The sequence below is a fragment of the Lethenteron reissneri genome, chromosome 65 (genome assembly GCF_015708825.2).
Source record: "Lethenteron reissneri isolate LAM-NWPU_2019-01 chromosome 65, ASM1570882v1, whole genome shotgun sequence".
In the NCBI taxonomy this organism is placed as follows: Eukaryota; Metazoa; Chordata; class Hyperoartia; order Petromyzontiformes; family Petromyzontidae; genus Lethenteron; species Lethenteron reissneri.
In genome coordinates, this window is record NC_083843.1 from 9,440,868 (window position 1) to 9,468,605 (window position 27,738).

General features: G+C 55.0%; 1 protein-coding gene across 1 annotated transcript; it reads right to left on the reverse strand.

Annotated features, from left to right (window-relative positions):
* Positions 1–5,633: 5,633 nt before the first annotated feature.
* On the reverse strand, positions 5,634–27,738 carry LOC133359390 (prolyl 4-hydroxylase subunit alpha-1-like). Its single transcript, XM_061577793.1, has 10 exons — positions 27,606–27,738; positions 25,807–25,885; positions 22,686–22,782; positions 21,045–21,196; positions 18,793–18,930; positions 14,966–15,103; positions 10,037–10,369; positions 7,634–7,923; positions 6,601–6,738; positions 5,634–5,719 (listed from the first exon to the last, which is right to left on the reverse strand). The coding sequence occupies exons 2-9, from the start codon at positions 25,871–25,873 to the stop codon at positions 6,724–6,726; spliced, it is 1,230 nt and encodes a 409-aa protein (XP_061433777.1). The 5' UTR covers positions 25,874–25,885; positions 27,606–27,738; the 3' UTR covers positions 5,634–5,719; positions 6,601–6,723.

A 27,738-nucleotide genomic window follows, 5' to 3' on the forward strand; every position in this document is an offset into this window, starting at 1 on the left:
TATATAATATGCTTCCATCTAAACATTATTCTCTTACATCACACGAGTCTACACCGTACTATATACTGCCATAGACAAACCCAACATTAAATTATATACTGTATTGCTATAAACCACCTTATACCTTATACATTGTAATATAACACTATGTATTATTCTACCCACCATAATGTATATCACACTGCTATATATTCACTATACAATTACGATACTATATATTACTTTGTACATTTTATTAAGCATATAAATGTTATACTATTTGTTATTATACACTGTACCATTGACCGTCGTGTGAAAGATACTAAGAGGAAGCAAAGAAGACAAAGAAATATGTCAATGGGAGAGTTCCCTGCGGAGAATACAATGCCAGTGAGTGGACTGTGGTCTGAAAGTCACCGTAAACGTGAACACAATCAGTTAAGATCCGAAATGGTTTATTACGTCCTTCCAATGATTGCTAAGCCAAAATCCATCTTTTCGGTTGAAATTGTCTCTGTGTTTGTATATGTGGATCGCCTCATGAACGAATCTCTCATGGTAGCCAGATGGCTTGCAGAGAACCTCTGTCTTGGAGAAGTCAATATCATGTGAGCCCACTGAATTGTAACAGTGATCTGCCACGGCTGAGGTGTTTGTCCTACCGTGTTTCAAGTCTGCTTTATGTTCACAGATGCGGTCCGAGACATGTCGTTTGGTTTCTCCAATGTAACTGCTACCACAGAGGCAACTTAGTTTGTAGACGCCAGGGTACTGTATGTCTGGAACCACATCTTTTACAGACGGGACCAGATCACGGATTTTATGTACTGTGTTGAATCGGACCTGGATCTTGTGTTTAATCAGGATTTTGGAGATCTTTTTTGTGACCCCAGCAATGTAGGGTAAGGTGATGGTCTTGAAAGGCTCCTCAACAGGATCCTTCTTGATGGTTGGAGTGATGGCCTTGCGGATTGTGTAGTCGGAGTAACGATTAGCCTTAAGAGCTTGGCGTACGTGTTTGAGTTCACTGGCAATGTGTTCCTGGTCGGAAATGCATTGGGCTCTATGGTATAGAGTCTTGATGAGGGAATTCTTCTGGGATGGATGGTGGTGGGAATCCGGTTTTAGGTAAGCATCCGTATGGGTGGCTTTCCTGTAGACAGAGTGGCTCATTGAACCATCAGGTCTCCTTTTAATTAGGACATCCAAAAAGGGTAGCTTGCCATCTTTTTCGACTTCCATGGTGAATCTGATGGCTGGGTGTATGGAATTGATGTGGTCGAGAAATTGGTCTAGAGCAGGCCGGCCATGTGGCCAGATGACAAAAGTGTCATCTACGTAGCTCTTCCATAAGGTCGGGCGTAGAGTGGCAGTCTGGATGGCGTCAGTCTCAAATTTCTCCATGAAGACGTTGGCTACAACTGGAGATAGGGGGGAGCCCATTGGGGTGCCCTCAGTTTGCTTGTAGAAAGTTCCATTCCAGGTGAAGTATGTATTGGTTAAGCAGTGTCTCACCAGGGTGGGTACCCCAGCATTCAGTCCTTGATGAACCAAGTCTTCAATGATTGCGATGGTGTCAGGTACAGGAACTTTGGTGAATAAGGAAACCACATCAAAACTGACAAGCAGGTCGTCTGGGGACAGGGAAATCCCCTTGATTGTCGATACCAGGTCAGTAGAGTTTAGTACCACAGAGGAGGTTTTTCCAGTGAAAGACAGTAGGATTTCAGACAAAAAACGAGCCAGTTTATAGGTGGGGGAGTTGATAGTAGAGACAATGGGATGAAGAGGTGTATCTTCTTTATGTGTCTTTGGCAAGCTGTATAATCTTGGTGGCCTGGCTGCAGAAGGTTTCAACGAGAACTGTTTGGTCTGATCAATTAATGCGGTTGAATCAGAAATTATTTGCTTGGTTTTAGGGACGAGGCTGTTGGTGGGGTCTCTTTTTATTTTTGTATAGCTGCCATCGTTGAGTAATTCTTGAATTTTGTTGTTGTATTCTGTTTTGTCCATGATGACAGTGCCATTGCCTTTGTCGGCTGAGAGGATGGCAATGGGGAAATCTGACAAATTCCGTGAGCTAAGCGACAAGAACTGGCTTAGTGACTTTGCGTTTGCTGTGGACATATTTTCACACATGAATGAACACTTGCCATGCAGGAAGAGGCACCGCGAAACGCAAAAAAATACAGCAAATCACTTGAGGACCTGCACGGAGAATTCTGCCGTAGGTTCTCCGATTTCGAAAACATTGAACAGTCACTTCAGCTGGTGTCCTGTCCCCTGTCACAAGACCCTGAAACAGCACCACAGGAGCTGCAGTTGGAACTGATATATCTTCAGTCTGACTCCATCTTAAAGGAGAAGTTCAACTCTGTTAAACTGAATGACTTTTATGCTTCACTTAACAGAGCCACGTTTCCAAACCTCCGGAGGACTGCACAGAAGATACTGACTTTGTTTGGCTCGACTTATGTGTGAGCAGACATTCAGCGTCATGAACGCCAACAAAGCCCGTCACAGATCAAAGTAAACGGATCAGCACCTCAGATCTATCCTGAGAATTGCCACAACCAAAATAACTCCAGACTTGGATGCACTGGCAAAAATGGGAGATTAACAACACTGTTCCCACTGAAACTGATGATGTGTTGCTGCAGCGAGGTTGAAGCCAAATCTCCGCAACACAACCTGCGTGGCTGCTCTAACCTGTTAATGTAGATAATAAAGAAGTTCAAGTGAGGTAATTGGTTTGGCGCAGGCCTCAGATGTTTTCATGATGTTTGATCAGTCACGTTACGACATGTTTTTGTATTGTTCATGTTCGTGCAATTTGTTAAATTGCCTTGCAAATAAATGCTTTGCTACCTGTTAAAGGCCAAATCCTTTCATGTAATGATTTTTACATGTCATGATTTTTACATGTCATTTACATTAGTTCACACAAACACTCCATCCACCTGTTCCTGGCCCGGCCCCTGTCAAATTTTAGAACCCATTGTGGCCCGCGAGTCAAAAAGTTTGCCCACCCCTGCCCTTGACTCTCTCTCCTCCCTCTCCCCATACCCCCCCCCATCTCCCTCTTTTTTTTTAGTGTTCCTCAGGAAGTTTTGTTATTCAATATTTGAACACTACACAAACAAACAACGCCACAGAGCATCAGGTTCATAGAGACGCAGAGAGATCCTCTAACAGGCTGTTGGCCCAAGTGGTGTTCGTAGCGAGCCCACGTGAGTGAAGCGCGTGGCTGATGCCGTGACGATGACGAGGCCATGACGCTGCTGTGACGTCACCGTGACGACGCGACTATGACGACGTCACCGTGACGACGCTGCTGTGACGACATCACCGTGACGACGCTGCTGTGACGACGTGGACGTGTCGCCCATCTACTTGAGCACCTGCAGGCACATCTCCCTCTCTCCTCCCTCACTCCTTGTACCTCCTCTCTCCCCATACCCCCCCCCCATCTCCCTCTCGCCTCCTCTCTCCCCCCCCCTATCTCCCTCTCTCCCCCCTCTCTCCATACCCCCCCCTATCTCCCTCTCTCCTCCCCTCTCCCCATACCCCCCCCCCCCGTCTCCCCCCCCCCCCCCCCCGTCCCTCCCCCCCGTCACCTTGGAGACGGGATCGAAGGCGTGGGTCCCCTGCGTTGCCGTGAGCGCCACGGCGAGCACTGGGGGCGGCAGCGTCGCCGTGACGACGACCGCCTCCAGCGTCTTCCCGCCGCTGTGCCGAGGCCCCAGCGTCAGCTCCAGACGCCCGCCGCCGCCACCGCCCTCACGGAACGACACCGAGTGACGCACGCACACGGGGACGGACACCAGGCTGCGGGAAGAAGACAGAGACACACGCACACCACGCTGGATGTGTCTCCGTGTGTCTCCGTGCGTGCCTCCGTGCGTGTCTCTCCGTGTGTCTCTCCGTGTGTCTCTCCGTGTGTCTCTCCGTGTGTGTCTCCGTGTGTGTCTCCGTGTGTCTCTCCGTGCGTTTCTCCGTGTGTGTCTCTCCGTGTGTGTCTCTCCGTGTGTCTCTCCGTGTGTGTCTCTCCGTGTGTCTCTGTGTGTGTCTCTGTGTGTGTCTCTCCGTGTGTCTCTCCGTGTGTCTCTCCGTGTGTATCTCCGTGCGTCTCTCCGTGCATCTCTCCGTGCGTCTCTCCGTGCGTCTCTCCGTGTGTCTCTCCGTGCGTCTCCATGTGTCTCTCCGTGTGTGTCTCCGTATGTCTCTCCGTGTGTCTCTCCATGTGTCTCTCCGTGTCCGCGTGTCTCTCTGCGTAGGTCTCCGTGTCACCTCTGCGAGGAGACATGATAGGAGAGAACGCGCTCCGACTCCCAGCGCTTGAAGCGCACGCACGGGTGGAAACTCACATCGTCCAGCAGACGCGGGTTCTGCACGCGGAGAGACAGAGACACGCGGGGGGAGAAACACGCGGGGGGAGAGACACATGGGGAGGGAGACAGACGGGGAGACAGAGAGACACGGGGAGAGAGAGAGAGACATGGGGAGAGAGAGAAATGATGAGAGAGACACACAGGGAGAGAGATGGGAGGAGAGAGAGACATGGGGATAGAGAGACACACGGGGAGAGACAGAGAGACATGGGGAGAGAGAGAGACATGGTGAGAGAGAGAAATGATGAGAGACACACAGGGAGAGAGATGGGAGGAGAGACATGGGGAGAAACATGGGGTGAGAGACATGCGGAGAGAGACAGACGGGGAGACAGACAGAGACACACGGGGAGAGACAGAGAGACACGGGGAGAGAGAAAGACATAGTGTGAGAGAGAAATTATGAGAAAGACACACAGGGAGAGAGATGGGAGGAGAGAGAGACATGGTGAGAGACAGACGGGGAGATAGACAGAGACACGGGGAGACAGACAGAGAGACACGGGGAGAGAGAGACATGGTGAGAGAGAAAAATGATGAGAGAGACATACAGCGAGAGACATGGGGAGAGAGAGACACAGGCAGACAGTACAAGTGTGAATATGTAAATGCGAGTGTGTATCTGTATGTGTAGGGGAGCGGTGGCGCAGTGGTTAGCAATACACTGCGCTACGAACCCAGCGACCCGAGTTTGATTCCAGCTCACGACCACGGCCGGTGACGTTAATCTGAACCGGCCATGGACCTCCCCAAGGTCGACTCAGCGGTAGTGTGGAGTAAACATCGCCACTGGGGAGACAAAGGCGGTCAGTGTACCGTTCCGGCCTAAATAGGTGCTCGCTAACAGCACTTGCCCCAAAAGTCTGCTCAGGCTATACAGGGGATCTTTGTCTTTATGTACATTTATAAGTGTTTATGTGTGTGTGTGTAAGTTGCTGCAGTAGGAGGCACAGGTGGTGCATCAGCCAGTCATCTCAGTCAGTCGACCCGTGGCACCTGCTGGGTCTGCCCCGTGACCTCCTGCCAGCGGACGTTCGACACTTCACGTGGCCTCAACGTGCACATGGCCTGGCACAAGCGTCGTGGTGACGTCACCTTAGTGGCGAATGGCGGTTGTTGTTGTTGTGTATATGCGTGTATATGTATGCGTGTGTACGTGTGTGTATGTGCGTGTGTACGTGTGTGTACGTGTGTGTACGTGTATGCGCGTGTACGTGTGTGTATGTGTATGCGTATGTACGTGTGTGTATGTGCGTGTGTCACCATGAAGGAGAGTGTGAGGTCAGGCATCCCCGTTAGCTTCACACAGGCGTCAATCACGCCCTGAATCTCAGCCGTAACCGTGGAGCCTGAGACACACGCGGAGACACATGGACACGGACAGACACACGGACACGCACGGAGACACACATCAAAGTCTCTCTCTGTCTCCTTCTCTGTCCACCCTCTCCATCTTCCCCTGTCTCCCCCCCCCCCCCCTCTGTGTCTCTGTGTGTCTATTGCACTGGTCAACAAAAAAAAGTCTCTCCAAATTCACCCCACACTCTCCTCTCTCCCCAAACTCTCTCTCCCCACACTCTCTCCCTCCTCTGCCCTCCCTCTCTAAAAGTGGTTTGAAAGTCAAAAGTCTCTCACACTCTGTGTGTCTCTCTCTGTGTCTCTCCGTGTCTCTCTGTCTCTCTCTCTGTGTCTCTCTTTGTGTCTCTCTCCCCGTGTCTCTCTCTCGCTCCCCTTGTCTCCCTCCATCTCCCCGTGTGTCTCCCTCTCTCTCTCTCCCCCCGTGTCTCTCTCTTTCCCTCCCCGTAGTCTCTCTTCCCGTGTCTCTCTCCCTGTATCTTTGTCTATCTCTCTCCCACCCTCTCTGTGTGTCTCTTTCTGTGTCTCTCTCTGTCTCTCTGTGTGTCTCTCTCTGTGTCTCTCTGTGTCTCTCTCTGTGTCTCTCTGTCTCTCTGTGTCTCTCTCTGTCTCTCTCTGTCTCTCTCTCTGTGTCTCTCTCTGTGCCTCTCTCTGTGTCTCTCTCTGTGTATCTCTCTGTCTCTCTCTCTGTCTCTCTCTCTGTGTCTCTCTCTGTCTCTCTCTCTGTATCTCTGTGTCTCTCTCTGTGTCTCTCTCTGTCTCTCTCTGTCTCTCTCTCCCACCCTCTCTGTGTCTCTCTCTGTCTCTCTCTGTGTCTCTCTCTCTCCCACTATCTGTCTCTCTCTCTCCCTCTGCCTCTCTCTCTCTCTCTCACCAGAGCGATCAATGATGGCATCCACCTCCTCAATCACGTCGAAGTACGCCTCGTTGTTGGTGTAGCGCACGCCGGTGCGTCTCCACGACACGTTGGAGAGCTGCCCCGAGGGCAGAGTGTCTCCTACATTGGTGCTGCCTGCACAGGGGAGAGAGCGGGAGAGGGAGAGAGAGAGGGAGATGGAGAGAGAAAGTTTCAAACCAATGTCATTGCTGCCAGCACCGAAAGCACCGGAACCGAGTTCGATGTGAAGTGACACATCGAGTGCAGCGTCACGTGTGGACATCACAAACACTGCACATGGCACTGCACGTGCCACGCATACAGAGAGAGAGCGGGGAGAGAGGGGGGAGAGGGTGAGAGAGGGAGAGAATGCTCGTCGGCTATGCCAAGCTCGCCATTTACAGGGCGAGGAAGGTGGCCCTGGAGGGGAAACGTCCGGCCAGCAGCGTGGGCATCTTCCGCACTCTGCTCGAAGCCAGGGTGTGGCCGGAGTTCCGCCATGCGCGGCTGACCCACGCCGTGCCGGCCTTCAAGGAGCAGTGGGCGATGGAGGAGGCCGTGTGCTCGGTGGCAGATGACGGGGAGCTCTGCATGCTGATATGAGCTACCCGTCGGAGGCCGTAGGACTGCAAGAAGGACTGCGTGCAGAACGAGAGAGAGCGAGAGAGTGAGCGAGAGAACGGGCGAGAGAGTGAGCGGGAGAGTGAGCGAGAGAGTGAGCGGGAGAGTGAGCGAGAGAGTGGGCGAGAGAGTGAGCGAGAGAGTGAGCGAGAGAGTGGGCGAGAGAGCGAGCGAGAGAGCGAGCGAGAGAGCGAGCGAGAGAGCGAGCGAGAGAGCGAGCGAGAGAGCGAGCGAGTTATTATTAAAAAAAAAGAGAGAGACAGAGAGAGACACAGAGAGACACAGAGAGACACAGGGAGAGGGAGACACAGATGGAGACGTGGAGGACAAGAGAGATGACGCAGAGAAGAGTGGGAGGGAGGCACGGAGGGAGCCGTGAGGTCGTGCGTCGCCTACCCCCCCGACTCACCATCTTGATCCCCTCTCCCCGACACAGCTTCATGTAGCTTGCACTTTTCCCATCGTCCACCTCCTCATCCACTTCTTCTTCCACCTCCACTTCCTCCTCCTCCTCCCCGAGTCTCTCTCCCCCCATCGTGTCCTTCCTCCTCCTCTTCGAGGATGACGACGACGAGGAGGAAGATGAGTCGCTGTGGATGCCGGTCGTGAGGAGGTGAGATTCGTCGTCGCCCTTCCGCTTGGCGGACAGCGCCCGGGAGAAGTAGTCGAGGTTCCCCTGCGCACGCTCGTGAGACGGGTCTGGGGATATGGGAAGAGAGATGGGGAGAGAGACGGGGAGAGAGACGGGGAGAGAGACGGGGAGAGAGACGGGGAGAGAGACGGGGAGAGAGACGGGGAGAGAGACGGGGAGAGAGACGGGGAGAGAGACGGGGAGAGAGACGGGAGAGAGACGGGGAGAGAGACGGGGAGAGAGATGGGGAGAGATGGAGGGAGATGGGGAGAGAGACGGGGAGAGAGAGTGAGATGGGTCTGGGAGGAGGCGTTGGTGGTGGGGAGAGAGATGGGGGGGAGATGGGGAGAGTGAGATGGGGAGAGAGAGTGAGATGGGTCTGGGAGGAGGCGTTGGTGGTGGGGAGAGAGATGGGGGAGATGGGGGGAGAGAGTGAGATGGGTCTGGAGATGATGAGATGGGGAGATGGGGATGGGGGCATGGGGAGAGAGATGGGGGGAGATGGGGAGAGAGTGAGATGGGTCTGGGAGGAGGTGGTGGTGGTGGGGAGAGAGATGGGGGGAGATGGGGGGAGAAATGCGGAGAGAGAAATGGGGAGAAAGAAATGGGGAAATGGGGTGTGAGAGATGGGAGGAGAGACGGGGAGAGAGAGTGAGACGGGTCTGGGAGGAGGCGGTGGTGGTGGGGAGAGAGACGGGGGGAGATGGGGGGAGATGGGGAGATGGGGGCATGGGGAGAGAGATGGGGGGGCAATGGGGGGAGAAATGCGGAGAGAGAATGGGGAGATGGGGTGTGAGAGATGGGGGGAAAGACGGGGAGAGAGAGCGAGATGGTCTGGGAGGCGGTGGTGGTTGGGAGAGAGACGGGGGGAGATGGGGGGAGATGGGGAGATGGGGGCATGGGGAGAGAGATGGGGGGAGAAATGCGGAGAGAGAAATGGGGAGATGGATATGGGGAGATGGGGTGTGAGAGATGGGGGGAGAGACGGGGAGAGAGAGTGAGATGGTCCGGTAGGCGGTGGTGGTGAGGAGGGAGATGGGGAGATGGATATGGGGTGAGAGATGTGGCAGCCTCTCCTGCTACACAGACACATTCCAGAACTAGCCCACCGGATCCCGTGGTGTAACCCACAGAGGTCAAGGTGGTAACGGTACAGCTGCCATGCACACACTCGCTCTATCACTCGCTTACCCACTCGCTCATTCACCCACTCACCCAATCGCTCACCCACTCGCCCATTCACTTGCTCGCTCATTCATTCACTTATTCACCCGCTCACCCACTCGCTTATTCACCCGCTGAGCCACTCGCTCACCCACTCGCTCATTCGTTCACTCGCTCATTCACCCACTCACCCACTCACTCATTCACTCGCTTACCCACTCGTCACTCGCTACCCACTCGCTACCCACTCGCTCACCCACTCGCTCACCCACTCGTCACTCGCTCACCCACTCATCACTCGCTCACCCACTCGCTCACCCACTCGCTCACCCACTCGCTCACCCACTCGCTCACCCACTCGCTCCCTCATTCACCCGCTGAGCCACTCCCTCATTCACCCGCTGAGCCACTCGCTCATTCACCCGCTGAGCCACTTATTCACCCGCTGACCCGCCCGCCCGCTCGCTCGCCCGCCCGCCCGCTCGCTCGCCCACCCGCTCGCTCGCTCACCCGCTCGCCCACCCGCTCGCTCGCTCGCCCACCCGCTCGCTCGCTCGCCCACCCGCTCGCTCGCTCACCCGCTCGCCCATTCGCTCACACGCTCGCCCATTCGCTCACCCGCTCGCCCATTCGCTCACCCGCTCGCCCATTCGCTCACCCGCTCGCCCATTCGCTCACCCGCTCGCCCATTCGCTCACCCGCTCGCCCATTCGCTCACCCGCTCGCTCATTCGCTCACCCACTCGCTCATTCGCTCACCCACTCGCTCATCCACTCGCTCATTCACTTGCTCACCCACTCGCTCACTCGCTCACCCACTCGCTCATTCGTTCACTGGCTCATTCACTCGCTCGCCCACTCGCTCATTCATCTGCTCACCTGCTCCCTCACCCACCCACTCACCCACCCGCTCAACCCACTCGCTCACCCACCCGCTCACCCACCCGCTCACCCACCCGCTCACCCACCCGCTCACCCACCCGCTCACCCACTCGCTCACCCCCCCCGTCACTCGTACCCAGCGTGAGCAGCCGCTTCGTTAGCGCATTCGCTTCCTCCGTCTTGCCCTGCTGAAACGCCACGAAGCTCAGGTGGTCCAAGACATCCACCTCGTCCACCACCGCCGCTCCCGTCAGCCACTCCACCCCCTCCACCGCCGATCCTCCTCCCCCCGGAGTCTCCTCCGCTTCTCCCCCCTCCGCCCCACGTCTCTCCCCTCCTCCTCCTCGGTGCATCATGCGCAGCGCCTGCCGCATCCACAGCTGCGTGTGGCGGTAGTCGCCCTCCGTGTAGGCGACGCAGCCCAGGTCGTAGCAGTCGTGGGCAGACAGAGCGTCACGGTGCATCGCGCCTTGGACACGCGCGCACACACAGGGAGAGAGACGGTGAGTGAGGGTGGGGCGGGGTGGGGAGAGGAAGGGTTACGGGGTCAAGAGACTCGGAGACTCGGGGATTGGAGACTCAGGGTTTAGAGACTCAGAGACTTAGAGACTCAGAGACTGAATGAGGGAGCGAGCGGGTGAGCGAGTAGGTGAGCGAGTGGGTGAGCGAGTGGGTGAGCGGGTGAATGAGGGAGCGAGCGGGTGAGCGAGTGGGTGAGCGAGTGGGGGAGCGGGTGAATGAGGGAGTGAGCGAATGAGCGAGTGGGTGAGCGAGTGGGTGAGCGGGTGAATGAGGGAGCGAAAGAATGAGTGAGTGGGTGAGCGAGTGTGTGAGTGAGCACACAGACAGAGCGACGTGGTACATCGTGTCTTGGAGGTGAATGAGCGAGCACACAGACAGAGCGACGTGGTACATCGTGTCTTGGAGGTGAATGAGCGAGCACACAGACAGAGCGACGTGGTACATCGCGTCTTGGAGGTGAATGAGCGAGCACACAGACAGAGTGACGTGGTACATCGCGCCTTGGAGGTGAATGAGCGAGCACACAGACAGAGTGACGTGGTACATCGCGCCTTGGAGGTGAATGAGCGAGCACACAGGGAGAGCGACGTGGTACATCGCGTCTTGGAGGTGAATGAGCGAGCACACAGACAGAGCGACGTGGTACATCGTGTCTTGGAGGTGAATGAGCGAGCACACAGACAGAGTGACGTGGTACATCGCGCCTTGGAGGTGAATGAGCGAGCACACAGGGAGAGCGACGTGGTATATCGCGCCTTGGAGGTGAATGAGCGAGCACACAGACAGAGCGACGTGGTACATCGTGTCTTGGAGGTGAATGAGCGAGCACACAGACAGAGCGACGTGGTACATCGTGTCTTGGAGGTGAATGAGCGAGCACACAGGCAGAGCGACGTGGTACATCGTGTCTTGGAGGTGAATGAGCGAGCACACAGACAGAGTGACGTGGTACATCGCGCCTTGGAGGTGAATGAGCGAGCACACAGACAGAGTGACGTGGTACATCGCGCCTTGGAGGTGAATGAGCGAGCACACAGGGAGAGCGACGTGGTACATCGCGTCTTGGAGGTGAATGAGCGAGCACACAGACAGAGTGACGTGGTACATCGCGCCTTGGAGGTGAATGAGCGAGCACACAGACAGAGTGACGTGGTACATCGCGCCTTGGAGGTGAATGAGCGAGCACACAGGGAGAGCGACGTGGTACATCGCGCCTTGGACGTGAATGAGCGAGCACACCGACAGAGTGACGTGGTACATCGCGCCTTGGAGGTGAATGAGCGAGCACACAGACAGAGTGACGTGGTGCATCGCGCCTTGGAGGTGAATGAGCGAGCACACCGACAGAGTGACGTGGTACATCGCGCCTTGGAGGTGAATGAGCGAGCACACCGACAGAGTGACGTGGTACATCGCGCCTTGGAGGTGAATGAGCGAGCACACCGACAGAGTGACGTGGTACATCGCGCCTTGGAGGTGAATGAGCGAGCACACAGACAGAGTGACGTGGTGCATCGCGTCTTGGAGGTGAATGAGCGAGCACACAGACAGAGCGACGTGGTGCATCGTGTCTTGGAGGTGAATGAGCGAGCACACAGACAGAGTGACGTGGTGCATCGCGTCTTGGAGGTGAATGAGCGAGCACACAGACAGAGTGACGTGGTGCATCGCGTCTTGGAGGTGAATGAGCGAGCACACAGACAGAGCGGCGTGGTGCATCGTGTCTTGGAGGTGAATGAGCGAGCACACAGAGTGACGTGGTGCATCGCGTCTTGAGCGTGAATGAGCGAGCACACAGACAGAGTGACGTGGTGCATCGCGTCTTGGAGGTGAATGAGCGAGCACACAGGGAGAGCGACGTGGTACATCGCGTCTTGGAGGTGAATGAGCGAGCACACAGACAGAGTGACGTGGTACATCGCGCCTTGGAGGTGAATGAGCGAGCACACAGACAGAGTGACGTGGTACATCGCGCCTTGGAGGTGAATGAGCGAGCACACAGGGAGAGCGACGTGGTACATCGCGCCTTGGACGTGAATGAGCGAGCACACAGACAGAGTGACGTGGTGCATCGCGTCTTGGAGGTGAATGAGCGAGCACACAGGGAGAGCGACGGTGGGTGAGGGTGGGGCGGGGTGGGGAGAGGAAGGGTTACGGGGTCCAGAGACTCGGGGATTGGAGACTCAGAGACTCAGGGTTTAGAGACTTAGAGACTCAATGAGCGAGCGAATGAGCGAGTGGGTGAGCGAGTGGGTGAGCGGGTGAATGAGGGAGCGAGCGAATGAGTGAGTGGGTGAGCAAGTGGGTGAGCGGGTGAATGAGGGAGCGAGTGGGTGAGCGAGTGGGTGAGCAGGTGAATGAGGGAGCGGGTGAATGAGGGAGCGAGCGGGTGAGCGAGTGGGTGAGCGAGTGGGTGAGCGGGTGAATGAGGGAGCGAGTGAGTGGGTGAGAGAGTGGGTGAGTGAGTGGGTGAGCGGGTGAATGAGGGAGCGAGTGGGTGAGCGAGTGGGTGAGCGAGTGGGTGAGCGAGTGAACGAGGGAGCGAGTGGGTGAGCGAGTGGGTGAGCGGGTGAATGAGGGAGCGAGTGGGTGAGCGAGTGAATGAGGGAGCGAGTGAATGAGGGAGCGAGTGGGTGAGCGAGTGGGTGAGGGAGTGGGTGAGCGGGTGAGCGAGTGGGTGAGCGAGTGAATGAGGGAGCGAGTGGGTGAGCGAGTGAGTGAGCAAGTGGGTGAGCGGGTGAATGAGGGAGCGAGTGGGTGAGGGAGCGAGTGGGTGAGCGAGTGGGTGAGGGTGGGGCGGGGTGGAGAGAGGAAGGGTTACAGGGTCCAGAGACTCGGAGACTCGGGGATTGGAGACTTAGAGACTCAGAGACTGAATGAGGGAGTGAGCGGGTGAGCGAGTGGGTGAGCGAGTGGGTGAGCGGCTGAATGAGGGAGCGAGCGAATGAGTGAGTGGGTGAGCGAGTGGGTGAGCGGGTGAGCGGGTGAATGAGGGAGCGAGTGAGTGGGTGAGCAAGTGGGTGAGCGAGTGGGTGAGCGGGTGAATGAAGGAGCGGGTAAATGAGGGAGCGAGTGAATGAGGGAGCAAGTGGGTGAGCGGGTGGATGAGGGAGCGAGTGGGTGAGGGAGCGAGTGGGTGAGCGAGTGGGTGAATGAGGGAGTGAGTGGGTGAGCGAGTGGGTGAGCGAGTGAATGAGGGAGCGAGTGGGTGAGGGAGCGAGTGGGTGAGCGAGTGGGTGAATGAAGGAGCGAGTGGGTGAGCGAGTGGGTGAGCGGGTGAATGAGGGAGCCAGTGGGTGAGGGAGCGAGTAGGTGAGCGAGTGGGTGAGCGAGTGAATGAGGGAGCGGGTGAATGAGGGAGCGAGTGAATGAGGGAGCGAGTGGGTGAGCGAGTGGGTGAGCGAGTGGGTGAGTGAGTGGTGAGCGGGTGAGTGAGTGGGTGAGCGAGTGAATGAGTGAGTGGGTGAGTGGGTGAATGAGGGAACGAGTGAATGAGGGAGTGAGTGGGTGAGGGAGCGAGTGGGTGAGCGGGTGGGTGAGCGGGTGAATGAGCAAGCGAGTGAATGAGGGAGCGAGTGAATGAGGGAGCGAGTGGGTGAGCGAGTGGGTGAGCGGGTGAATGAGGGAGCGAGTGGGTGAGCGAGTGGGTGAGGGAGCGAGTGGGTGAGCGAGTGGGTGAGCGGGTGAATGAGGGAGCGAGTGAATAAGGGAGCGAGTGAATGAGGGCGCGAGTGGGTGAGCGAGTGGGTGAGCGGGTGAATGAGGAAGCGAGTGGGTGAGCGAGTGGGTGAGTGGGTGAATGAGGGAGCGGGTGAATGAGGGAGCGAGTGGGTGGAGTAATTTAGAGACTCAGGGTTTAGAGACTCACAGTCTAGAGTCTCAGGGACTCAGGGTTTAGAGACTCACAGTCTAGAGACTCATGGGTTTAGAGACTCACAGTCTAGAGACTCATGGGTTTAGAGACTCACAGTCTAGAGACTCAGGGACTCAGGGTTTAGAGACTCACAGTCTAGAGACTCATGGGTTTAGAGACTCACAGTCTAGAGACTCATGGGTTTAGAGACTCACAGTCTAGAGACTCAGGGACTCAGGGTTTAGAGACTCAGAGACTCATGGGTTTAGAGACTCATGGGTTTAGAGACTCAGAGACTCAGGGATTAGAGACTCAGGGACTCAGGGTTTAGAGACTCACAGTCTAGAGACTCACAGTCTAGAGTCTCAGGGACTCAGGGTTTAGAGACTCAGAGACTCAGGTTCTGAGACCCGGCCCAGGCTGTAGCAGCCACAGACATAGAAAGTCTCACAGAGTGAGTCTCTTTCGATTTAAAGCTGTTCGTGACTGCAGGGATTCATCTTCTTGGTTCTTTCGGTAAAGTCACGTAGAAGGTAAATCATAAAATAATAAAAATAAAATCTATTATATTCTTTTATCATGTTTTATTTTTATTATTTTATTATTTCCCTTCTACGTGACTTTACCGAAAGAACCAAGAAGAAGAGTGGGTCTCTTTGTGATTCTGTGAGTCGCTCTGTGCGTGAGTACCTGGTAGGTTCCCGTCTGCGATGTCGCGCGTGCTCAGTCTGTAGGTGTCCTGGAGACGCATCAGAGCCTTGGCTGCCCCGGTCACATCCTCCTCGGTGGGCAGCCGCAGACGCTGGGCAGATATGTTCGCTAGGAACTCTGGGTAAGAGGGAGACAAACCGAGTTCTAGGTGAGTGGGCGAGCGAGTGGGTGAGCGAGTGGGTGAGTGGGTGGGTGGGTGAGCGGGTGGGTGAGCAAGTGGGTGAGCGAGTGGGTGAATGAGTGGGTGGGCGAGTGGGTGAGCGAGTGAGTGGGTGGGTGAATGAGTGGGTGAGCGAGTGGGTGCGTGAGCGAGTGGGTGAGCGAGTGGGTGAGCGAGTGGGTGAGCAAGTGGGTGAGCAAGTGGGTGAGCGAGTGGGTGAGCGAGTGGGTGAGCGAATGGGTGCACGAGTGGGTGAGCGAGTGGGTGAATGAGCGAGTGGGTGAGCGAGGGGGTGAGCAGGTGATTGAACGAGTGGGTAAGTGAGTGAATGAGCGAGCAAATGAGCGAGTGGGCGAGAGGGTGAATGAGCGAGTGAGCGAATGACCGAGTGGGTAAGCAAGTGGGTGAGCGGGTGAATGAGCGAGTGAGTGAATAAGCGAGTGAGTGAGTCGGTAAGTGAGTGAATGAGCGAGTGGGTGAGCGAGTGGGTGAGCGGGCGAATGAGCGAGAGGGTAAGCGAGTGAATGAGCGAGTGGGTGAGTGGGCGAATGAGCGAGAGGGTAAGCGAGCGAATGAGCGAGTGGGTAAGCAAGTGAACGAGCGAGCGAATGAGCGAGCAAGTGAATGAGCAAGTTGGTGAGCGAATGAGCGAGTGGGTGAACAAATGAGCGAGTGCATGAGCGAGTGAATGAGCGAGTGAATGAGCGAGTGAATGAGCGAGTGAATGAGCGAGTGGATGAGCGAGTGGGTGAGCGGGTGAATGAGGGAGCGAGTGAATGAGGGAGCGAGTGGGTGAGCGAGTGGGTGAGCGAGTGGATGAGCAGATGAATGAGCGAGTGACGAGTGGGTAAGCGAGTGAATGAGTGGGTGGGTGAGTGGTGAGTGGGTGAATGAGCGAGTGAATGAGTGAGTGGGTGAGTGGTGAGTGGGTGAATGAGCGAGTAAGCGAATGAGCGAGTGGGTGAGTGAGTGGCTCAGTGGGTGAATAAGCGAGTGGGTGAGCGGGTGAATAAGTGAATGAATGAGCGAGCGAGCGAGTGGGTTAGCGAGTGGGTGAGCAGGTGAATGAGCGAGTGAGCGAATGTGCGAGTACGTGAGCAAGTGAATGAGCGAGTGAGCGATCGAGTGAATAAGCGGGCAAGCGAGTCAATGAATGAGAGAGTGAGTGTGCGTGTGATCAGAGTGAATGAACAATTGATCGAATGAGCAAGTGTAAGCCGAGTGAATGAATGGGCCATCAAGTGAATAAATGATCGAGTGAGCGATCGAGTGAGCGAGTGTAAGCTGAATGAATGAGTGAGTGAGCGAGTGAATGAGTGATTGAGCGAGTGTAAGCTCAGTGAATGAAAGCTGAGTGAGTGAGTGAGCGATTGAATGAGGGAGCGAGTGAATGAGTGAGTGTAAGCTGAGTGAATGAGTGAGTGAGCGAGTGTAAGCTCAGTGAATGAATGAGCGAGTGAATGAGTGAGTGAATGAAAGCTGAGTGAATGAGTGAGCGAGTGTAAGCTGAGTGAGTGAATGAGTGAGTGTAAGCTGAGTGAATGAAAGCTGAGTGAGTGAATGAGTGAGCGGGTGCGGCTTGCTTGCCACCCACCGGTGGCAGGGTTCATGATGGCTGAGTAAATGAATGAGTGAATGAAAGCTGAGTGAGTGAATGAGTGAATGAAAGCTGAGAGAGTGAATAAGTGAACGAGTTTAAGCTGAGTGAATGAAAGCTGAGTGAATGAGTGAGCGAGTGAATGAGTGAGTGAATGAAAGCTGCGTGAGTGAATGAGTGAGCGAGTGAATGAGTGAGCGAGTGTAAGCCGAGTGAGTGAGTTAATGAGTGAGCGAGTGGGTGAGCGAGTGAGTGAGCAAGTGGGTGAGCGGGTGAATGAGGGAGCGAGTGGGTGAGGGAGCGAGTGGATGAGCGAGTGGGTGAGGGTGGGGCGGGGTGGAGAGAGGAAGGGTTACAGGGTCCAGAGACTCGGAGACTCGGGGATTGGAGACTTAGAGACTCAGAGACTGAATGAGGGAGTGAGCGGGTGAGCGAGTGGGTGAGCGAGTGGGTGAGCGGCTGAATGAGGGAGCGAGCGAATGAGTGAGTGGGTGAGCGAGTGGGTGAGCGGGTGAGCGGGTGAATGAGGGAGCGAGTGAGTGGGTGAGCAAGTGGGTGAGCGAGTGGGTGAGCGGGTGAATGAAGGAGCGGGTAAATGAGGGAGCGAGTGAATGAGGGAGCAAGTGGGTGAGCGGGTGGATGAGGGAGCGAGTGGGTGAGGGAGCGAGTGGGTGAGCGAGTGGGTGAATGAGGGAGTGAGTGGGTGAGCGAGTGGGTGAGCGAGTGAATGAGGGAGCGAGTGGGTGAGGGAGCGAGTGGGTGAGCGAGTGGGTGAGCGGGTGAATGAGGGAGCCAGTGGGTGAGGGAGCGAGTAGGTGAGCGAGTGGGTGAGCGAGTGAATGAGGGAGCGGGTGAATGAGGGAGCGAGTGAATGAGGGAGCGAGTGGGTGAGCGAGTGGGTGAGCGAGTGGGTGAGTGAGTGGTGAGCGGGTGAGTGAGTGGGTGAGCGAGTGAATGAGTGAGTGGGTGAGTGGGTGAATGAGGGAACGAGTGAATGAGGGAGTGAGTGGGTGAGGGAGCGAGTGGGTGAGCGGGTGGGTGAGCGGGTGAATGAGCAAGCGAGTGAATGAGGGAGCGAGTGAATGAGGGAGCGAGTGGGTGAGCGAGTGGGTGAGCGGGTGAATGAGGGAGCGAGTGGGTGAGCGAGTGGGTGAGGGAGCGAGTGGGTGAGCGAGTGGGTGAGCGGGTGAATGAGGGAGCGAGTGAATAAGGGAGCGAGTGAATGAGGGCGCGAGTGGGTGAGCGAGTGGGTGAGCGGGTGAATGAGGAAGCGAGTGGGTGAGCGAGTGGGTGAGTGGGTGAATGAGGGAGCGGGTGAATGAGGGAGCGAGTGGGTGGAGTAATTTAGAGACTCAGGGTTTAGAGACTCACAGTCTAGAGTCTCAGGGACTCAGGGTTTAGAGACTCACAGTCTAGAGACTCATGGGTTTAGAGACTCACAGTCTAGAGACTCATGGGTTTAGAGACTCACAGTCTAGAGACTCAGGGACTCAGGGTTTAGAGACTCACAGTCTAGAGACTCATGGGTTTAGAGACTCACAGTCTAGAGACTCATGGGTTTAGAGACTCACAGTCTAGAGACTCAGGGACTCAGGGTTTAGAGACTCAGAGACTCATGGGTTTAGAGACTCATGGGTTTAGAGACTCAGAGACTCAGGGATTAGAGACTCAGGGACTCAGGGTTTAGAGACTCACAGTCTAGAGACTCACAGTCTAGAGTCTCAGGGACTCAGGGTTTAGAGACTCAGAGACTCAGGTTCTGAGACCCGGCCCAGGCTGTAGCAGCCACAGACATAGAAAGTCTCACAGAGTGAGTCTCTTTCGATTTAAAGCTGTTCGTGACTGCAGCAGGGATTCATCTTCTTGGTTCTTTCGGTAAAGTCACGTAGAAGGTAAATCATAAAATAATAAAAATAAAATCTATTATATTCTTTTATCATGTTTTATTTTTATTATTTTATTATTTCCCTTCTACGTGACTTTACCGAAAGAACCAAGAAGAAGAGTGGGTCTCTTTGTGATTCTGTGAGTCGCTCTGTGCGTGAGTACCTGGTAGGTTCCCGTCTGCGATGTCGCGCGTGCTCAGTCTGTAGGTGTCCTGGAGACGCATCAGAGCCTTGGCTGCCCCGGTCACATCCTCCTCGGTGGGCAGCCGCAGACGCTGGGCAGATATGTTCGCTAGGAACTCTGGGTAAGAGGGAGACAAACCGAGTTCTAGGTGAGTGGGCGAGCGAGTGGGTGAGCGAGTGGGTGAGTGGGTGGGTGGGTGAGCGGGTGGGTGAGCTAGTGGGTGAGCGAGTGGGTGAATGAGTGGGTGGGCGAGTGGGTGAGCGAGTGAGTGGGTGGGTGAATGAGTGGGTGAGCGAGTGGGTGCGTGAGCGAGTGGGTGAGCGAGTGGGTGAGCGAGTGGGTGAGCAAGTGGGTGAGCAAGTGGGTGAGCGAGTGGGTGAGCAAGTGGGTGAGCGAGTGGGTGAGCGAATGGGTGCACGAGTGGGTGAGCGAGTGGGTGAATGAGCGAGTGGGTGAGCGAGGGGGTGAGCAGGTGATTGAACGAGTGGGTAAGTGAGTGAATGAGCGAGCAAATGAGCGAGTGGGCGAGAGGGTGAATGAGCGAGTGAGCGAATGACCGAGTGGGTAAGCAAGTGGGTGAGCGGGTGAATGAGCGAGTGAGTGAATAAGCGAGTGAGTGAGTCGGTAAGTGAGTGAATGAGCGAGTGGGTGAGCGAGTGGGTGAGCGGGCGAATGAGCGAGAGGGTAAGCGAGTGAATGAGCGAGTGGGTGAGTGGGCGAATGAGCGAGAGGGTAAGCGAGCGAATGAGCGAGTGGGTAAGCAAGTGAACGAGCGAGCGAATGAGCGAGCAAGTGAATGAGCAAGTTGGTGAGCGAATGAGCGAGTGGGTGAACAAATGAGCGAGTGCATGAGCGAGTGAATGAGCGAGTGAATGAGCGAGTGAATGAGCGAGTGGATGAGCGAGTGGGTGAGCGGGTGAATGAGGGAGCGAGTGAATGAGGGAGCGAGTGGGTGAGCGAGTGGGTGAGCGAGTGGATGAGCAGATGAATGAGCGAGTGACGAGTGGGTAAGCGAGTGAATGAGTGGGTGGGTGAGTGGTGAGTGGGTGAATGAGCGAGTGAATGAGTGAGTGGGTGAGTGGTGAGTGGGTGAATGAGCGAGTAAGCGAATGAGCGAGTGGGTGAGTGAGTGGCTCAGTGGGTGAATAAGCGAGTGGGTGAGCGGGTGAATAAGTGAATGAATGAGCGAGCGAGCGAGTGGGTTAGCGAGTGGGTGAGCAGGTGAATGAGCGAGTGAGCGAATGTGCGAGTACGTGAGCAAGTGAATGAGCGAGTGAGCGATCGAGTGAATAAGCGGGCAAGCGAGTCAATGAATGAGAGAGTGAGTGTGCGTGTGATCAGAGTGAATGAACAATTGATCGAATGAGCAAGTGTAAGCCGAGTGAATGAATGGGCCATCAAGTGAATAAATGATCGAGTGAGCGATCGAGTGAGCGAGTGTAAGCTGAATGAATGAGTGAGTGAGCGAGTGAATGAGTGATTGAGCGAGTGTAAGCTCAGTGAATGAAAGCTGAGTGAGTGAGTGAGCGATTGAATGAGGGAGCGAGTGAATGAGTGAGTGTAAGCTGAGTGAATGAGTGAGTGAGCGAGTGAATGAGTGAGTGAGCGAGTGTAAGCTCAGTGAATGAATGAGCGAGTGAATGAGTGAGTGAATGAAAGCTGAGTGAATGAGTGAGCGAGTGTAAGCTGAGTGAGTGAATGAGTGAGTGTAAGCTGAGTGAATGAAAGCTGAGTGAGTGAATGAGTGAGCGGGTGCGGCTTGCTTGCCACCCACCGGTGGCAGGGTTCATGATGGCTGAGTAAATGAATGAGTGAATGAAAGCTGAGTGAGTGAATGAGTGAATGAAAGCTGAGAGAGTGAATAAGTGAACGAGTTTAAGCTGAGTGAATGAAAGCTGAGTGAATGAGTGAGCGAGTGAATGAGTGAGTGAATGAAAGCTGCGTGAGTGAATGAGTGAGCGAGTGAATGAGTGAGCGAGTGTAAGCCGAGTGAGTGAGTTAATGAGTGAGCGAGTGTAAGCTGAGTGAATGAAAGCTGAGTGAGTGAATGAGTGAGCGAGTGTAAGCTGAGTGAGTGAATGAGTGAGTGTAAGCTGAGTGAATGAAAGCTGCGTGAGTGAGTGAATGAGTGTAAGCTGAGTGAATGAAAGCTGAGTGAATGAGTGAGTGAATGAGTGACTGAATGAAAGCTGAGCGAGTGAGTGAGCGAGTGCGGCTTGCTTGCTACCCACCGGTTGCCGGGTTCATGATGGCCGTGTCGTCCAGCGTCCGCCACTGCTGCCCCAGCCTCTTGAGTAGCCGGTAGGCGTTGACCGGATTGCCCAGGAACCCTTCCGGGTCGAGGGTCGCGGAGCGGCAGACTTCCTGTATAGACTCCGCCCACCTGCGAGGGAGAGCGCGGGGAGAGCGGTGGGGGTGGGACGGTGGGTTTTTGGGGTGGCTGGGTGGTTGGGTGGTTGGGTGTGTGGGTGGGTGAGTGGGTGGGTGGGTGAGTGGGTGGGTGAGCGGGTGAGTGGGTGGGTGGGTGAGTGGGTGGGTGAGTGGGTGGGTGGGTGGGTGAGTGGGTGGGTGAGTGGGTGGGTGGGTGAGTGGGTGAGTGGGTGGGTGGGTGGGTGGGCGAGTGGGTGGGCGAGTGGGTGGGCGAGTGGGTGGGCGAGTGGGTGAGTGGGTGGGTGAGGGGGTAGGTGGGTGGGTGGGTGAGTGGGTGGGTGTGTGGGTGGGTGAGTGAGTGGGTGGGTGTGTGGGTGAGTGGGTGGGTGAGTGGGTGGGTGAGGGGGTAGGTGGGTGGGTGGGTGAGTGGGTGGATGTGTGGGTGGGTGAGTGGGTGAGTGAGTGGGTGAGTGGGTGAGTGGGTGGGTGGGTGGGTGGGTGAGTGGGTGGGTGGGTGGGTGGGTGGGTGAGTGGGTGGGTGGGTGAGTGGGTGGGTGGGAGGGTGGGTGTATGAGTGGGTTGGTGGGTGAGGGGGTGGGTGTGTGAGTGGGTGGGTGGGTGAGGGGGTGGGTGGGTGAGTGGGTGGGTGGGTGAGTGGGTGAGTGGGTGAGTGAGTAGGTGGGTGAGTGGGTGGGTGGGTGAGTGGGTGGGTTGGTAAGTGGATGGGTGAGTGAGTGGGTGGGTGAGTGGGTGGGTGGGTGGGTGGGTGAGGGGGTAGGTGGGTGAGGGGGTGGGTGGATGAGGGGGTGGGTGGGTGTTTGAGTGGGTGCGTGGGTGGGTGAGTGAGTGAGTGGGTGGGTGGGTGGGTGAGTGGGTGGGTGGGTGGGTGAGTGGGTGGGTGGGTGGGTGAGTGAGTGGGTGGCTGAGTGAGTGGGTGGGTGGGTGACTAGGAAATGTTAACTACATCGCCTGGTATGCAGGAGGTTGTGGGTTAAATCCCGACCCTGATACCTGCTGCTGTATATTTGGAGATTGCATGTGGCGACATGTAAACTGCCTTGCCCGGTGTACAGGAGGTCGTGGGTTCGATCTTGACTCTGACAATGCCTGTGTATTTGGAGTTTCTGTGTCTCTCCCCCCGCAGTCGCTGATGATAACGATGCTGCCGACGACAATGCTGCTGATGACGCTGCTGATATTGATGTTGCTGCTGATGATCATGATGCTGCTGATGACGATGGTGCTGATGACAATGCTGCTGATGACAATGCTGCTGATGACGCTGCTGATATTCATGATGTTGCTGCTGATGATCATGATGCTGCTGCTGATGACGATGCTGCTGATGACGATGCTGATATTGATGTTGCTGATGATCAGAATGTTGATGCTGCTGCAGATATTGATGTTGCTGCTGATGATCATGATGCTGCTGATGACGATGCTGCTGATGACGACGATGCTGCTGATGATCAGAATGTTGATGCTGATGCTGTTCTCACGCTCTCAGGCTGTGCAGACGTCTCTGTTGCTCGGCGATGTACGAGTCGAGAGAGCGCAGGAGGTCCGATTCGGTGTCGAGCAGCTCGCTCATGTGTCCTGAGTCAGAGGGAGGGAGGGAGTTGCAAAAACACAACAACAACCACCATTCGCCACTAAGTGGCGGTGACGTCACCACGACGCTTGTGCCAGGCTAGGTGCACGCTGAGGCCACGTAAAGTGTTGAACGCCCACTGGCAGGTCACGGGGCAGACCCTGCAGGTGCCATGGGTTGACTGCTGCTGTGCCAGGCTAGGTGCACACTGAGGCCATGTGAAGTGTTGAACGCCCGCTGGCAGGAGGTCACAGGGCAGACCCTGCAGGTGCCATGGGTCGACTGAGATGAACGGTAGATGCACCACCACCAGCTGTACCCCCCCTACTGTGCCAACTCGCTGCGTTTTAGGCACCCGGCGCTCCGCTCGTTGTTGTGAGCGTCGCTCCTCCGCCCTCCGTTTTCGTTGGGAGGGCGACTGCCTCCAACTGTCCAGTAGCCCCACTGTGCACCTAGCCTGGCACTGCCCAGTAGCAGCAGCGTCCTTCACGAGCCTCCTCCACAGAGGCCGATCTTGACACTGCTGGTACCAGTCATCGGCAAGTCCACTCAGCTCCACAAACACACACAGAGATTCATATTCTTGGTTCTTTCGGTAAAGTCATCACGTAGAAGGGAAATAATAAAATAAAACAATAAAAATTCTCACGACGTTTCAACTGCAACACAAACAATCGTCATCAGGTGTGAAATCCACAGCAAGAAAATTTGGAAAAAAAAATTCTTGCCATGGATTTCACACCTGATGACAATTGCTGCTTGTGTTGCAGTCGAAAAAAAAATATGATAATTGTTTTTTTACCCTTCTATCTGGCAACAAAACTGACACCTTTATTACAAGGAGTCATGTTTGCATAGACCACAATACCTGCGGTCATAATGCGAACAAAAAACATAACTCTGATAATGTATGCACTGTCCTTGAAGTTGATTGGTCCACACCCGAGACGGCTTTTCTTAGAGCCTAGTCTCACATGGTGTTGGACCAGATGACGCCAAAAGGCGTACAACTCAAAGACAGCGCACCATCAGAGTATGAGAGCTCGGGGTAAGCATTGACACCATTGGAACCTCATTTGCCAGTAAAAAATATGATAATTGTTTTTTACCCTTCTTTCTGGCAACAAAACTGACACCTTTTTTACAAGGAGTCATGTTTGTATAAAAAACATAACTCTGATAATGTATGTGCACTGTCCTTGAAGTTGATTGGTCCACACCCGAGACAGCTTTCAACTTCAAGGACAGTGCATACATTATCAGAGTTATGTTTTTTGTTTGCATTATGACTGCAGGTATTGTGGTCTATGTAAACATGACTCCGTGTAAAAAAGGTGTCAGTTTTGTTGCCAGATAGAAGGGTAAAAAAACAATTATCGTGACATTAGTTATTGCGTCTGCATCTTTGGAGTAATATTATCTGTTATTTTTCCATAAAAAAAACGATAGTCGCCATATAAGCGTTAAAACATTGTTTTCAAGCACCCTGTATTGTACACCATCTGGAGCAGTGGTTCTTAACCGCTTACCAGAGGTCGCAACCGGGTACCCGATACCCATACCCTACCCGATACCCGGCTACCCGTACCTGGCCAGGTACGGGTACCCGTTTGCGACCCTGGTGCGGCCGGGTACGGGTACGGGTAGGCTGTGAGTCACTGGTGAGTAACCGTTTGTCACTCATTTCGGGTAGGGTACGGGTACGGGTAGGGAACGAGTACCCGTACCCGGCCGGGTACGGGTACGGGTAGGCCGTGAGTCACTGGTGAGTCACCGTTTGTCACTCATTTCGGGTAGGGAACGGGTACCCGTACCCGGCCAGGTGCGAGTACCCATTTGCGACCCTGGTGCGGCCGGGTACGGGTACGGGTAGGCCGTGAGTCACTGGTGAGTCACCGTTTGTCACTCATTTCGGGTAGGGTACGGGTAGGGAACGGGTATCCGTACCCGGCCGGGTACGGGTACCCATTTGCGACCCTGGTGCGGCCGGGTACGGGTACGGGTAAGGAATCAAAACCCGTTTGCGACCTCTGCCGCTTACTGCAGCAGCCTGGACCCCCCCTCCCCACCCTACCTTGGTTCCCGGTCGTAAAAAAAACAAATGATGTTCATAGATAAGTTTGAAGTAACAAAGTTGGTGTGCTCGCGTGCCGGTGCTTAATTTTACGTTTTCGATTATTTACCTTCGAAAAAAAAGAAATCCGGCTAACAGCGCTTGCCCCGACAGTCTGTTAAAGGCTACACACGGGACCTTTGTCTTTGTTTTGTGTGTTTGCGTGTTCATGCATTTGCGTGTGTGCGTGTGCACGTGTGTGTGGGTGCGTGTTTGCGTGTGCGTGTCCGTGTGTTTGCGTGCGTGTCTGCGTGCGTGTTTGTGCGTGTGTGCGTGTTTGCGTGCATGCTTGTGCGTGTGCGTGTTTGTGTGCGTGTGTGTGCGTGTTTGTATGTGCTTGTTTGTGTGTGCGTGTTTGCATGTGTGTGTGTTTGCGTGTGTTTGCGTGTGTTTGCGTGTGTTTGCGTGTGTGCGTGTTTGCGTGCGTGTTTGCGTGCGTGTTTGCGTGCGTGTTTGAGTGCGTGTTTGTGTGCGTGTTTGTGTGTGCGTGTTTGTGTGTGCGTGTTTGTGTGTGTGAGTGTTTGCGTGTGTGTTTGCGTGCGTGTTTGAGTGCGTGTTTGTGTGCGTGTTTGTGTGTGCGTGTTTGTGTGTGCGTGTTTGAGTGCGTGTTTGTGTGCGTGTTTGCGTGCGTGTTTGAGTGCGTGTTTATGTGCGTGTTTGTGTGTGCGTGTTTGTGTGTGCGTGTTTGCGTGCGTGTCTGAGTGCGTGTTTGTGTGCGTGTTTGCGTGCGTGTTTGTGTGCGTGTTTGTGTGCATGTGTGTGTGCGTGTGTGCGTGTTTGCGTGCGTGTTTGTGTGCGTGTTTGCGTGCGTGTTTGCGTGCGTGTTTGCGTGTGTGCGTGTTTGTGCGTGCGTGTTTGCGTGTGTGCGTGTTTGTGCGTGCGTGTGTGTGCGTGTGTGTGTTTGCGTGTGCGTCACCTATTGATGTGAACACCTCCATCAGTGCAGGCTGAACCACCAGCACAAGCAGCAACAGCCGAAGCATGATGGCCAACTCCTGAAACACACGGGACAGACACACAGGCAAGAAAAACAATCCAGCAAATCGTCGCTACCGCTACTACTACTGACAGCAGACTCACACACAGGGACAGTTGCCACTGGGTGTGCCCCTAGGCTATAGGGTCACACGGCAGTAGTAGCAGCAGCAATCATCGCTACCCCTACTACTACTACTGACAGCAGACTCACACACAGGGACAGCTGCCACTGGGTGTGCCCCTAGGCTATAGGGTCACACGGCAATAGTAGCAACAGCAATCATCGCTACCCCTACTACTACTGACAGCAGACACACACAAGCACAGCTGCCACTGGGTGTGCCCCTAGGCTATAGGATCACATAGCAGTAGTAGCAGCAGCAGTCATCGCTACCCCTAGTACCACTACTGACAGCAGACTCACACACAGGGACAGCTGCCACTGGGTGTGCCCCTAGGCTATAGGATCACACTTTAGCAGCAGCAATCATCGCCATCGACACAAACACCATCACGATCATCATCATCAGCACCACGGTGTCGGAAATGACGCTGCTGATGACACTGCTGTGTGACGCTACTGCTGATGCTGCTGCTACTGCTGATGATGCTGCTGCTGCTACTGCTGATGCTGCTGCTGCTGTGTGACGCTACTGCTGATGATGCTGCTGCTGCTACTGCTGATGCTGCTGCTGCTGTGTGACGCTACTGCTGATGCTGCTGCTGCTACTACTGATGCTGCTGCTGTGTGACGCTACTGCTGATGATGCTGCTGCTACTGCTGATGCTGCTGCTGATGCTGCTGCTGAGTGACGCTGCTGCTGAGTTTATGCTGCTGATGATGATGCTGATGACGGTGCTACTATTGCGGATGCTGCTGATGACACTGCTGCTGATGACACTGCTGATGACACTGCTGATCATCCTGCTGCTGATGACACTGCTCATGATGACACTGCTGCTGATGCTACTGCTGCTGATGCTACTGCTGATGACACTGCTGATGATGACACTGCTGATGATGACACTGCTGATGATGACACTGCTGCTGATGACACTGCTGCTGCTTACACTGCTGATCATCCTGCTGCTGATAAAGCTGCTGCTGACACTGCTGCTGATAAAGCTGATGCCACTGCTGATGACACTGCTGATGACACTACTGCTGCTGATGACACTACTGCTGCTGATCATCCTGCTGCTGACACTGCTGATGATGACGCTGCTGCTGGTAATGCTACTGCTGCTGCTACTGCTGATTATGACACTGCTGATGCTACTGCTGCTGATGAAGCTACTGCTGATGCTACTGCTGCTGCTGACACAACTGCTGCTGATGACACTGCTGATGCTACTGCTGCTGACACTGCTGATGACACTGCTGCTGTTTAAGCTGCTGATGCTACTGCTGCTGGTGATGCTACTGCTGCTGATGACACTACTGCTGCTGCTGATGACACTGCTGCTGACACTACTGCTGATGCTACTGCTGCTGCTGATTATGATGATGATGCTACTGCTGCTGTTTGATCGTCAATGTAACTTTTCAAACTTTTTTTCACCCCTCCCCCTATAGGCCTCCGACGGGCTCTCGAGCCCCCCGCGCTCGCCTAGAATCCCCTACCGACCAGAGCGATAGGCCCCGGGCACCCCGGTGACCGGCGAACGCCGCCAACGCCGTAACTTTTTTGTTAATTTAAATTAATTCAACGATTTTGCGCAACGTTCAAAGTTTACCGAATAGAAGTCCCGATCGCCCGCGCGCCGTCTTCGGAAGCGTTCACACGGAGCCAACGCCTGCTGCTTGCTGCTTGCTGCCTGCTTCTTGCAATCTGCTGCGTGACCTGAAGCGACTGAGCCAATGGTGGAT

What these genes read in the sequence shown, in the direction of transcription:
- LOC133359390 (XM_061577793.1), bottom strand. Translation starts at nt 25,873, where the DNA reads ATGCTTCGGCTGTTGCTGCTTGTGCTGGTGGTTCAGCCTGCACTGATG. An exon ending in GGAGGTGTTCACATCAATAG is followed by an intron (nt 22,783 to 25,806) that starts GTGACGCACACG and finishes CCTCTGACTCAG; the next exon opens with GACACATGAGCGAGCTGCTC. An exon ending in CGCAGACGGGAACCTACCAG is followed by an intron (nt 10,370 to 14,965) that starts GTACTCACGCAC and finishes CGCGTGTCCAAG; the next exon opens with GCGCGATGCACCGTGACGCT.